The sequence below is a fragment of the Carassius auratus genome, unplaced genomic scaffold (genome assembly GCF_003368295.1).
Source record: "Carassius auratus strain Wakin unplaced genomic scaffold, ASM336829v1 scaf_tig00214289, whole genome shotgun sequence".
Taxonomy (NCBI): Eukaryota; Metazoa; Chordata; class Actinopteri; order Cypriniformes; family Cyprinidae; genus Carassius; species Carassius auratus.
In genome coordinates, this window is record NW_020527597.1 from 34,802 (window position 1) to 47,215 (window position 12,414).

General features: G+C 36.2%; 1 protein-coding gene across 1 annotated transcript in view; it reads left to right on the forward strand.

Annotated features, from left to right (window-relative positions):
• LOC113091778 (potassium voltage-gated channel subfamily H member 5-like) overlaps positions 1 to 12,414 on the forward strand; it is an 86,341-nt gene that overhangs the window by 23,217 nt on the left and 50,710 nt on the right. The window contains exons 5-7 of the mRNA XM_026257409.1: positions 4,710 to 4,825; positions 5,512 to 5,904; positions 10,672 to 10,764. Coding sequence (XP_026113194.1) covers positions 4,710 to 4,825; positions 5,512 to 5,904; positions 10,672 to 10,764 — 602 coding nt within the window. The remainder of the gene's footprint in view (positions 1 to 4,709; positions 4,826 to 5,511; positions 5,905 to 10,671; positions 10,765 to 12,414) is intronic.

Here is a 12,414-nt window from a genome sequence, read left to right on the forward strand (position 1 = left end):
TCTCATATAAACCAGTGGCTATTTTCCTTTTCAGCTTTTGCCACTGCTAAACTGAAGCACTTGTCCTTTGACAGTGATCCTAGCCCACACAGGAGCTCTTTAAACACACACGCGTGCACACACACATATAAATATTTCCCTTCAGATTCTTGATGGCAGCTGTTGTCACTTTGTGGCAGGGCACCTGTGCCCAACTGAGACTCTTGTCAGTGGGTGTGTACAGAGCGACAGGAAGTGAGTTCAGCGAGTATCACTCTGAAACAGATAAATGGAAAGACCACCCATGAACAGGCAGTGCTGAAATTGAACCATTCTGCATTTAGTGACAGTTATGGTAGCAAACGCTGAACAGTTCTTAAAAGAACTAAAAGTTTTGATAAATATTTCAAGTACCTTCTCCCACTATAAAAAACATTTTGTGCAATGGAAATTATACTGGCTATACATATCCATATAGCTTTTTAAAAATGTTTCAGAATATAGAAAATTATGCATCACGGGTGACTGCGCTCATATTTACTTTGGCATAGATGAGCCTTAGTATTGCCCATGTTGAGAATAAAAGCTGTTTATCATCACACCAACCCACAAATTTTATTAAGCATCTATCAGGCATTCAAATCACCCACAATGATTACTTTGTAAATGAAGGACTATTTGCCCTTATTAAAATGTTAATCAATGCCGCTTTTGACCCTCGATGCACTAATAAATATTAACAGCACAATCAGATTATTCATAGCTTTGCACAGCGCTTCAGTTTGTTGTTAGGTTAATATGAGATCTGTTGTTCTAAAGGGGCATTTGTTAAACGTCACTTGCCAGGTGTGTATTCAGTATTGCTTCATGAATAGCTCATGCACATTTACCGATGAGAGAGTGCAGCATCAGGTATGGAAAGCCTGCATCAAGGGCTTTGAACAGCAACATCAGCTGTATTGGCAATAAATATAAACATGTTCTTTATATGGTTCCTCTAGCAGTGGGAGTGGAATGTATGTATGTAAATGATATGATTGATGACCTTTCTGGAATGAGAGTGATGGGCTATACAGTATCTGCTACTTCATTAAAGAGGTTGTAAGTGAGCTGTTTCCTTTATGGTTGAAGAGTCAGTATCACGTAAGGTTCTGGCTTTTTTAACCAGGGGTTTGTGAAAAATATAATATAATAAAAAAATCTGTATTCTAAATGTGATATTCAATCACATTTTCCACACACATTTAGCAGCATAACTGTTTTTAACATTGATTGTAATAAGAAATGTTTCTTGAACAACAAATTGGAATATTAAAATAATTTCTGAAGGATCATGTAATACTGAAGAAATGAATGAATTACATTTAAAAATTTATTAATATAGACAAATTTATTTTAAATTGTAATAATATTTCATATTACTGTTTTTTTATCTAACAGTTTTGATTTGAACTGTTCTTTTTAATTCAGGCTTTGGTTTATTGTTTTTTTAATTACATGCATTGTGCATAGTGAAGCTTTTAGTTTTATTTGCGTTACAGGTATTTTGTAATTAGTTGTATAATCGAGATCTTCCCTAGAGTTTCATTCCATGTGACTGCTGCCCCTGGGGAGAGGATAGAGCTAAAACAAGAGTACAGTATGTGTGTGTGAGTGTGTGTGTGTGAGTGTGTGTGTGGGTGCATGTTTTTGTGACATATCAGGACACATCAGAACTTTGTATAATGACATGGGTATGACACAGGTATTACAAGGAGAGGGTGACTTATGAGAACATAACCCATGTCCCCATTTTTCAAAACGCTTATAAATCATACAGAATGAGTTTTTTTGAGAAAGTAAAAATGCTAAAAGTTTCCTGTGAGGGTTAGGTTTTGGTGTAGGGTTGGTGTATGGTGATAGAATATACAGTTTAACAAACGTGTGTGTATGTGTGTGTGTGTGTGTGTGTATTCATGTATGTTTCCATGTATGCTGTCTCAAAATCACATGGAATAGTGCTCCTGTTGGTAATGCTCTGCTCTGCACTGGTGGTTTAATGAAATATGCAAAGCATCTGCATAGAAATAATAAAGCGCCGTTAGGCATCAGTGCACGCAATGCACGCAGGGTTTCTTTGTATAGACTGCATTCGTCCCCAAGAATTTGAAGGATCTGTGCATACATTTAAACCATGATCACATTGGTGGTGGCTCACCCACAGGGGCACAAATGTTATATAATAGCAAATAGGGAAGAAAAACGAGCACTGATTATGGGCTCCATGGCAACAGTGAAAACCCTCTGAGATCCTTCCAGATCTTTCTGTATCTGATAGTTACCTGGAGAGGATTATCAGCTCATCAAATGGGACCTCTTGAGGACCCTATCATTGACACCTGGGTAAATTGAGAGGTAGCCAGTAAACGTTCAAGGGAATGTAGTTAGCAGCCCTCAGAAAGGAAGAATATGTGTTTATGGGTAATCATCTACTAGGTTCAGAGCTGCAGAGGGAAATATAAAAGGGAGATGAACCATTAATGCCAGCAGAAAACAGGTATTAAGCAGAATAGCTGTAAAAGTATAATTTCAATAGCATAATTAAAATAATTTCCTCATACTTTTTTGGCCATATAAATATCAGCACTTGAAACAAATTGCAGTTCCTGAAAAGATTTTGTCTAAAGTTTCAATAAACTACTTAGATTGTTCTGACTCTTTATTCATATGTCAGGCTTGAATCATGGTTGGATCACAGTAGTGGAGCAATACTGCACAATCCCAGAAGAAAGTGTGCCATAACATAGCAGTCATGGTCAGCAATCCAACGAAAATTTTCCCCAAACAAGGTTTCATTCAGAATTTGTCTGTTCATCTGTATCATTACCTTATTTGCTTAATTCCTTTAGTGAATTGAGCGGCAAAACAATGCAAATAGCATGTGCAAATAAACACTGTTCTCAGTGGATGTGATTCTTAATGAAATCTCGCCTTAATCTGTGTTTCCTTCACTGCTGCAGTCTGTATAACCGTTGCAGTCTTGCAGACCTTGCTTGCAAATATTCTGCCAGATGTGGTGCATTTGGGCAAACATATGCTCCATTGTAGCTTAAGTCTTATAGGGTTCTATGAGGCTGCAATGACCAAACTGAGATTTCTGTGAGGCTTTGCCTTATGGCTGCTCAACACGTCTACCTAGCATTGTTTTCCCCTGTAGAAGAACTATATCTGGAAGATGCCTTAGGGGGCCTGTGCAGCATTGTGACTTTGCCCTAAGACAGCCAGATGGCCTGAACCATGCATTGTTTTTTTCTCCTTTTCTTCCTTCTGTCTGTGACACAGTTCATTTTTTTCAGTATTTCTTTTTCACTGTCATATTTTGCATTTCTGTGTTTTCAGTGTTTGTCTAAATCCATATTAATAACAGTACCATGTATGTCTGCTAAACACCTTACAAGAATATTCAATTCTATATTACAATTCAATATTATTCAATATTACAATTTTTGTGACAACGTAACACTATAATATCTAAAATGACATAAACCATATGTTAAGCTAATTTTAAATGTTTAAACATAAATAAATATTTGAATTTACAGTTTATCCAATTTTACAACTTTTGTTAACATTGCATCATAATGCTATAAACCCTAAAAGGCCTTTAGATTGCAATTTAAACAGTTTTACATTATGCCATAAATGCCTTACTTATATTAATTGAGTTTAACTTTGTAGTAATCCCAGAAAGTTCCTTTAACTTAAATGTAGCCAGTCGGCCTTCCTGACTTAAAGCTGTCCCTCGCTGAATGGGTTTGAACAGACTAGTGTGCTATTTTCATACATCCTACCAATAAGTGCACACGGCTGATTTCCCCTCCTTATCCCTTCACTGAGTTCATTGTTCATGTGGCCATGCAGAAAGACTTCCCCACTATGTCCCTATTGTAATAAGAGAGTGGCTCCAAGACACCCAATGCATTCAGACTTACTCTGGTACTGTATTGTTGTGTTTAAACATTCATGAGATGTGACTTAAATGGGAGAGACACACTGTTATTAATGTTTTACTCTTTTCCCACCCTGTAAACTTTTAAAAACAGTCAATCTTGAAGGTAAAAAAAAAATTGGATGAGATGAGATTAATGGGAAAAAAAAGGTATTCACATTGGCACACATACACTTTTTACAGTCATTTGGGGAAGATCCTCCTTTGTAGGACTCAACTGACCCAAATGATTTTAGGGTTATTGAGATCAAAAGAAAAACTTCCCATCAGTCTTTATTAATGAGAAAGCAATGACTTCAAAGCGAGGCTCCCTGTTGGACGCAACATCTTCCTTCAAGTCTCCACCATGTCATAATGCTTTCATTTTAAAGTCATAAAGAAATAATATGCCTTTGTGAAGTGCCCCCAAGGGTTCATAACAGTTTCTGTTTTAAAAAAAGAAAAGGCAAGAAAAGAGTAGGTTGCGACATGTTGATGGCACAAACTTTAGAAATGGGACATGGTTACACAAAAATATGTGAGTTGTTGGAAGGAAGGGATGGGGAAGAACAGTTTTCACTGGCGTCAGCATTTGAAGGAGCCTCAGTGGAAATCAGCGTGGGCTTTTTGGCTGAGGAGCATGATACCAGCAGCGCTACTAGTTGTGTGGAAAATTGTGTTTGTGAGTAAAGTAAAGAAATGTAGAGGAGACAAAGAATTGTTTCCTGTTGCGGATACACCATTTTGTTGATCTTTGTTACAGGATGGACCAAGTTTGCCAGGCTGACCAGGGCATTAACCAATAACCGGAGTACACTTCAGCAGCTCACACCTGTGAACAAGACTGAGGTCAGCCACAAGCATTCACGACTGGCAGAGGTGAGTGTCACACACACATTTGTTTTTCTAGGGTTTGGACTTTCCATTGACTTCTATTGTTTTTATACTAACGATATCTAATGGCATTTTCTTTCTCATACTCTTGACCTTTATATAAGTCTTTTTGCATTTTTAGATTTTCATTAAACTTTATCCAGCTTTTTTCCTTGCAAGAACCTTTCTCTGGTCAGGTTTTGTAGCTGATCTTCATTAACTGCTTATTTGGAATCATTTGGACCTCACAGTCTAGGCAAAACCTGACCCACACACACATACATATATATATGCAGATACAAAAAGGTCAACTGCCTTTGTCTTCAGTCCCAATGATAGTTTGTCTTCCAGACAGATGATAGCTGACTCAGCTGTCCAATGACTGATGACTTGAGCTTTATGTCTCTAAAACTTTTCACTGTATTCTATATTATGGTGCCCTTTCATGAGGTAATTCATGAGGTATATGTTCCTTCCAGTGCATAAATTTGACAGGGCAAAAAAACAGCTTAGACCAGCATGACTTTCCATGGTGGTCTTGCTGCACTGCAAAAAATAAAATAAAATTCATAATAAGAGTTTTGTCTTAAATCAATTAAAACGAATTGTTAGACAATTTTTTATGTATCTTTTTTTAACCTTGCTGTCTTTTTAATTCAACTTTAGTTAACTTCAGTTTCTGTCTTTCCAAGGCTCTTCAGCTGGGCTCTGACATCCTCCCTCAATACAAGCAAGAGGCTCCTAAAACTCCACCTCACATTATATTGCACTACTGCACCTTTAAGACCACTTGGGACTGGGTCATCCTCATCCTCACCTTCTACACGGCCATCATGGTGCCCTACAATGTGTCCTTTAAGACCAAACAGAACAACCTGGTGTGGTTGGTAATGGACAGCGTGGTGGATGTCATCTTCTTAGTGGATATTGTGTTGAACTTTCATACAACTTTTGTAGGACCTGGAGGAGAGGTCATATCTGACCCAAAGCTCATACGCATGAACTACTTGAAGACATGGTTTGTCATAGACCTGCTGTCTTGCCTGCCCTATGACATCATCAACGCCTTTGAGAACGTGGCTGAGGTAAGCACAACATTAAAGAGAGACATTTATTTGAGCAATACACACACACACACACACAGATATATATATATTACTGTTAAAAAATTTGGGACAGTAAAGACATTTATATTATTGTTATAACTTATAATAACAGGTGTATATCTCAAATAAATGCTGTTCTTTTGAACTTACTATTCATCAAAAAATCATGAAAAATCATTGTTTACAGAAAAATATTAAGCAGCACAACTGTTTTCAACATTGCTAATAATAAATATTAAATTTTTGTTGACCGCAAACCAGCATATTAGAAACACTTCTGAAGGATCATGTGACACTTCACCAACACAGTAATAAATCAAATTTGAACATATATTAAAGTAGAACAGTTATTTTTATTTCTAATAATATCTCACCATATTACTCTTTTTACTGTATGTTTAATCTTATAAATAAAGCCTTGGTGAGCATAAGAAACTTCTTTCAAGAACATTAAAAGTTCTTACTGACTAAATCAGTTAGCAGCTTTTCTTAATATGACTCACTTAAGTTCTGTTAGTGGCATTTTATAAAAATAAATAAATAAGGGAATTAATTAAATATGTGACCAGAATTTTTGGTTTTATTATTTTATATTTATTACTGAATTGATCATAGCATTGCAGAATAGCATATTTTTTTCCCCCAAATATTCCTTCCTCAAATTCAGAATCGTTAATTGAACCATTAAGGAATCAGAATCTTTAAGAGGAATCCGAATCGTTACCAGAATGGGTAAATTCCTTAAGATCTCCGTTCCTAACCATAGTTCATATCTTCTTATTCACCGACTTGGATGTGTGATGAATGATGTGATCATCTCAACTCATCATATAAATTAGTTTTTATTTCTTGATCTGCAGTATGCTGCCATAATGACTTACTGTAACTAAAGACTTTTGTAGCTCTAATGATGATTTAACTGCAGAAGACCTCGAAACCATTTGCTCTATGCATTGATTTTATCCAAATTACTGCAAAACAAAAATCTTTTAGTTTACATTTTATTTGATCAGACATAACATATCTGACTGTTCTCAAATGACCAACTATAGACCAAAGCACAAATCGATAACCTTCATCTTCTTTGCTTTTATTACTTTTGGTGTTATGTTTATGGAGTACTCCAATCAAATGTTCTGTGCTCAGCTCTTGCATTATAATTGATCCTCCTCTATGTTACTAAAGTTGGTGATTATTCATCTATGCATCTTGTTTGTGGTTATTACTGTTTGCACAGGAATTCTCTGGCATAAATTTCCATTTCTTAGTGAGATATGCAAGTGGTACTGCATGCATGTTTTTTTTGTGTCCGGAATGCTTTATTTTTCTTGCAAGAAAGTAGTAGTGGGATTGAATGGACCTCTTTCCATTCAACATTTCCATAGGCTTAAACTCTGATGTGAAAACTACTGTATATCATTATTGCCATCGCTTTCCATACCAGTGGTTGCTCCCGGAAATGGGCATTAGACTAAATGGTCTCACTCTCAACCCAGCCAGACAGTTCAGTGATAAGTGGGCTGCTTGATTTCTGGAGTCTGTGTAGATGTGTGTTTAAGGAGAGACTAGGGTGGACTGAGATGGACATGTTATAGAAGTTATGCTTGAGTCTTTCCAATGACCAGAAATGCTTAAAGCTGATGTGGTATATTTTCACCACAGGTGGCAGTGTTTGCCAAATTAGCAGTTTTCTGTGGCTTAAAGGTTAATATAAACATAGAAGAAAATTGGATAAGTAACCAAAATGGGTTGGTTGGTTACCAACATTCTTCAAAATATCTTCTCGTGTTCCACAGAATAAACTTATCCATATAGGTTTAGAAAGACATGAGAGATTGATTAATGATTTTTCATAAGTTGTTTTATTTTGTGGTGAGCTGTCCGAGAATTCTTGAAATCAATTTCAGTATGCTGGCTTTTTTAGATAAACTCTTACACCTGTGTTTTGAATTAAAAGCACTTCTGTGTACAGTGGGAGATTTTACTTGCCATATATATATATATATTTTTATCTGTTTATCTGGAGGAATCAGTCTCCAACTAATAAAGAGTGCTGAGGAAGGAAGTGATCATCCAAAAAACTTTAAATGGGCAAAGGCGTCCTAATGGCTGTAGGATAAATTGGGTGACTGGACATTCAGAATAAAATATGATACTGCTTTAAGCTTCTTTACATTATTAATCTTCACATGCATGATATGATATATTTATCCAATAAAATAACTCTTCGGATTCCTACTGGTGTTGTGAGTTCACGGTTGCCCAGGCAACGAGCATAATTTCCCAATGTGGCGATGTTGTTGGAATGCATTAGTTTCTGTATCACTGGAACACAATGAAGTCTCAAAACTGCAGTGTGCCCCGATCTTAATAAAGTGTTCCTGTGGCATCTGGGACCATGCAGCACAGTTGTATCACTCCTGATGTGGTTGAAATCTGCATGTTGAGGCTGAGGTCAGCTGAGGTTACCTCTCTCAGATATTTGGTCTGGAGTTGAAAAAGAAGACAAAAAGTTGGTAATTGGTATGGTATTATACATATACATACTGTTTAAAATTTTGGGGTCAGTAATTTATTTTTTTACTATATGTGCATTTGTGTGTGTGTGTGTGTGTGTGTATAATATATAACTGCAACTGTGTATATGTAATATATAACTGCAAACCAACATGTTAGAATGCAGTGACACTACAGACTGGAGTAATGACTGCTGAGAATTCAGTTTTACCAGCTGAGGTGACCTATAATATAGTATCAAGAACTTTTTTATATGTATAAAAATATTGCAACGTAGCAATATAGCAGCTTATAAACCCAATACAGTGAAAAATGGGTTTTGTTAATAAGAGATTTCTTTGAACCTATATGCTATAGAGGTACATTTAAGAACGTCTCGGTTTTGTATGTAACCCAAGTTTCCTGAAGGAGGGAACAGAGACGTCTTTTGATGTTTCTTTGGCACAAGAAAGGCACTCACAAAGTGATCAAAATGTAAAGTTGATCTACATCTTTGTTTAAGACAGCCGTAGATACTAATAAATCTGAAGTACTAATAAAGAAGGAATGAGATAGTGTTATAGTATTTAAATTGCTTTTACACTCAAAAGTATTTAGAGATTTTATGGAAGGAATAATATAAATTAAGTAAAACATCTGTTTTTTCCATGCGTTTATGCATGTGTTTTTCTGAATCTGTATACATGCTAATGTGAATGTTTACATTGTGCATACTGTATATATTTATCAGAGATTGTTTTTATGAAAGCTGATGGCTTCTGACACAGCTGTTGTTGAAATGTTATACTTAACTGGCCCCCAGTGAGCTCTGTTTGTCTCTAAAACTTGACACAAACCACAACCTCAACCTCAACAGGACACTTGTTGAGTTGGCAGGTGTTAATTCTAGTGTGCAATGTGGTAGACCCAAATTTTTGCCAAACGTTGTTGCTTGGGACCTTGGAATTTCTATCTGGATACTTTAGATCGGTCGTGGGTTCTATGCTTTCATCTGGTTCCCCTTTGACGGCAAAAAAAAAAGTTACCACGTGTATCATCACCTTTTAAGGGTTTATCAAATAATAATACTTTGAATAAAGTTAGTTTTTTTTTACCCCATCAGTAAATTGTTTTTTAGATATAAACCTCATAAAACATAATAAATGGGGTGAAAAAAACCTAGCTATATTATCTATCTATCTATCTATCTATCTATCTATCTATCTATCTATCTATCTATCTATCTATCTATCTATCTATCTATCTATCTATCTATCTATCTATCTACAGTGGGGCTCGAAAGTTTGGGCACCCCTTGCAGAATCTGTGAAAATATGAGTAATTTTCAAAAAATAAGAGAGGTTATACTAAATGCATGTTATTTTTTATTTAGTACTGTCCTGAGTAAGATATTGTACATAAAATATATTAACGTTTAGTCCACAAGACAAAACAAATTGCTTGATTTCTGGAGTCTGTGTAGATGTGTGTTTAAGGAGAGACTAGGGTGGACTGAGATGGACATGTTAAACAAGCCCCACTGTATATATATATATATATATAGTGTGTGTGTGGTTAAAATATAGATTAAATATAAAAATAAATAAAAAAGCTAAATTACATAATTTTTCAATACATATTTTTCAGAAAATATAAAAAAAAATGTCCAAAATCTTATTAGATATATTCTTAAAACATATAAAATGGGTTTAAAAAATAATCTTTCTAAAATCTTATTCAAGATATGTCATCTGTAAGACAATAGTTTGGTTGTGTTTGTTCCTCACTAAAAACTATTGCATGATCTTTTTTTATTCTTTTTGGAAGCTTGACGGCCACTATATACTTGGACACTATACAGTTTTTGTATGGAAGAGCAATATAAATATTATAGTGTATATATCTTTTGTTTTCCACAAAATAAAGAAATTCATAGCAGTTTGATACAACATAAAGGGTGAGTGAGTGACTACATTTCACACAAAACATTTTCTGGAAGTGCATATTAGGACAGGTCTGTTGTTGTTACGGGCCACTTTTTTTTTGTTTTTTTTTTTAGCAGCATCTTGATATGACGTTCTTTGTGCATACATCTGCTGTACCGTTCATACTAATTACTTTGACATGTTCAGTGTGCTGCTGTTCAGTATCTGTAAATGAATCTTGAAGTCCATCTCTGTGCTTATTATATGCATGTGTGAGCGTAGTTTGGCATGAACTGAAACGTCTGCATCTGTCTTTCTGACTTAGGATCCCATTGCAGATTCTTCTGCAGTGGGCCACTTGCCAGCTGCGGCCCACTCTTCACGCAACGCCACACGTGCGGAGGACTCGATGTTGCCTGTAAGTTCACTCTCCTTTCTTGGGTTGTTAATGGCCCTTCTGTCCCATTTTTTCATTTGTGCAGCAGTTCAGTAACCTCTCTCCTATTCAATGTTGAGCAGAAAAGCACTAATGGCTCTCTAATTTATGCTAATGTTGCTCTGAATGCTACACCCCTTAGTGTGCCTGTTTATCTAAAATGATTTTAGATGCAAGACAATTCAAATTAGACGGCACAAGCTTCATTCCTCATGCCCTGACACACACATCCACACGCAGCATGTTTCACCAATAGGCATTAATGTTTCTCTCTTCCATTATCCCATGATACAACTCTGGGGTCGTCACGTCTAACTGAAAATTTATGAGCACTCATAACCTTCTAATGTTCACTCCCAATATCTACTCATCTGTTCGGCCTAAAAAAAAAAAAAAATTGGTTTACTAAATGCTACATAAGCACAGTTGCAAATAAGGCCCTTAAAATGATAAATTACTTGGAAAAGTATCCATTAGGAGCTACCCCGCCTGGGGAGTTGACTGTGCAAAATTAGCATCCGTTTTTTGCTAGCGTAATAAAAGTCTTAGGTTTTCATGCAATATTGCAGAATGAACACGTTTATTTTTACCCTCCTTCTTCTGTGTCAGTGTCTAGGGAAAATTGCTACTTTCAGGAGCATGAAGCATGTTTGAGAAATTAGCCTTTTGATTGTATGACAGCTGAAAAAAAAAAGGAGAAATCCTCGGTGGAGGAGATGCTAATTAAACCCGAGGTACACATCACGGCCACTATTTAAACATTTCTGGGCTGACAGTGCAAAGCTTCTGAGGATGCAACAGTTAGGTATACTTACTTCTCACCCCATAAATTTTGCTCTGCCAGCTTAAAAAGTGAATTCCTTCAAATGTCTGCAGAGAACGTGTTGTTCCACTTTGTCCTGCAGATAACCTTCCAGCTGTCCTCTAGAAGATGTGAAACGTTTAGTTATGAAACATACAAGTTGAATCAAAGAACTTGAATTAGACAAGTTTTTTGTCATATGGGACAAATCATGGAAATCTGACTTTTTCAGCATTTAAGTGCTATAATCAGGGCCCCGGTGCATCTACGAACTCAGTAACTTTCTCTGCAAACATGTGAAAAAAGGAGCTGCTCAGATTTCGCTCCGTTAGTGACTCAGGAAGGAGATCTTATTATAATATCACCACCCCTTAACCCTGGACCCAGTTATTTGTTTTCAGTGGGAGAGATAGCAGTCACTGTTGATGCTAAATAAATAAGCAGCTATGTGCTGTGGCTACAGCCAGTGGGAGTGCACACAGTTGGGTCATACGATCTGATTCCTGATCCATTTGGGTATCGCATTTGTGTAGAAGCACCTTTTTAGCAAGCAAACTCCAGTGATCAAACCTCTGTTACTATGAACTTAAGTGAACCATAGATGATAGTTTGATGCCATATAAAATCCATTTTACAGATCTCCTCTCACAATGCTTGCAGAAAATGTCAACATATTCTGTGTAGGCCTGCCAATGAGTTAATACTGTATGTGTGTACATTAAGAATACTTGTACAAATATATGTTAATAAGAGTGGCCTTTTTTCTTTGAAGATCTATAATCTGCATTGGCCTGAAGTTGACAAGCAATGCTTAAGCTTTTGTTCAAAGG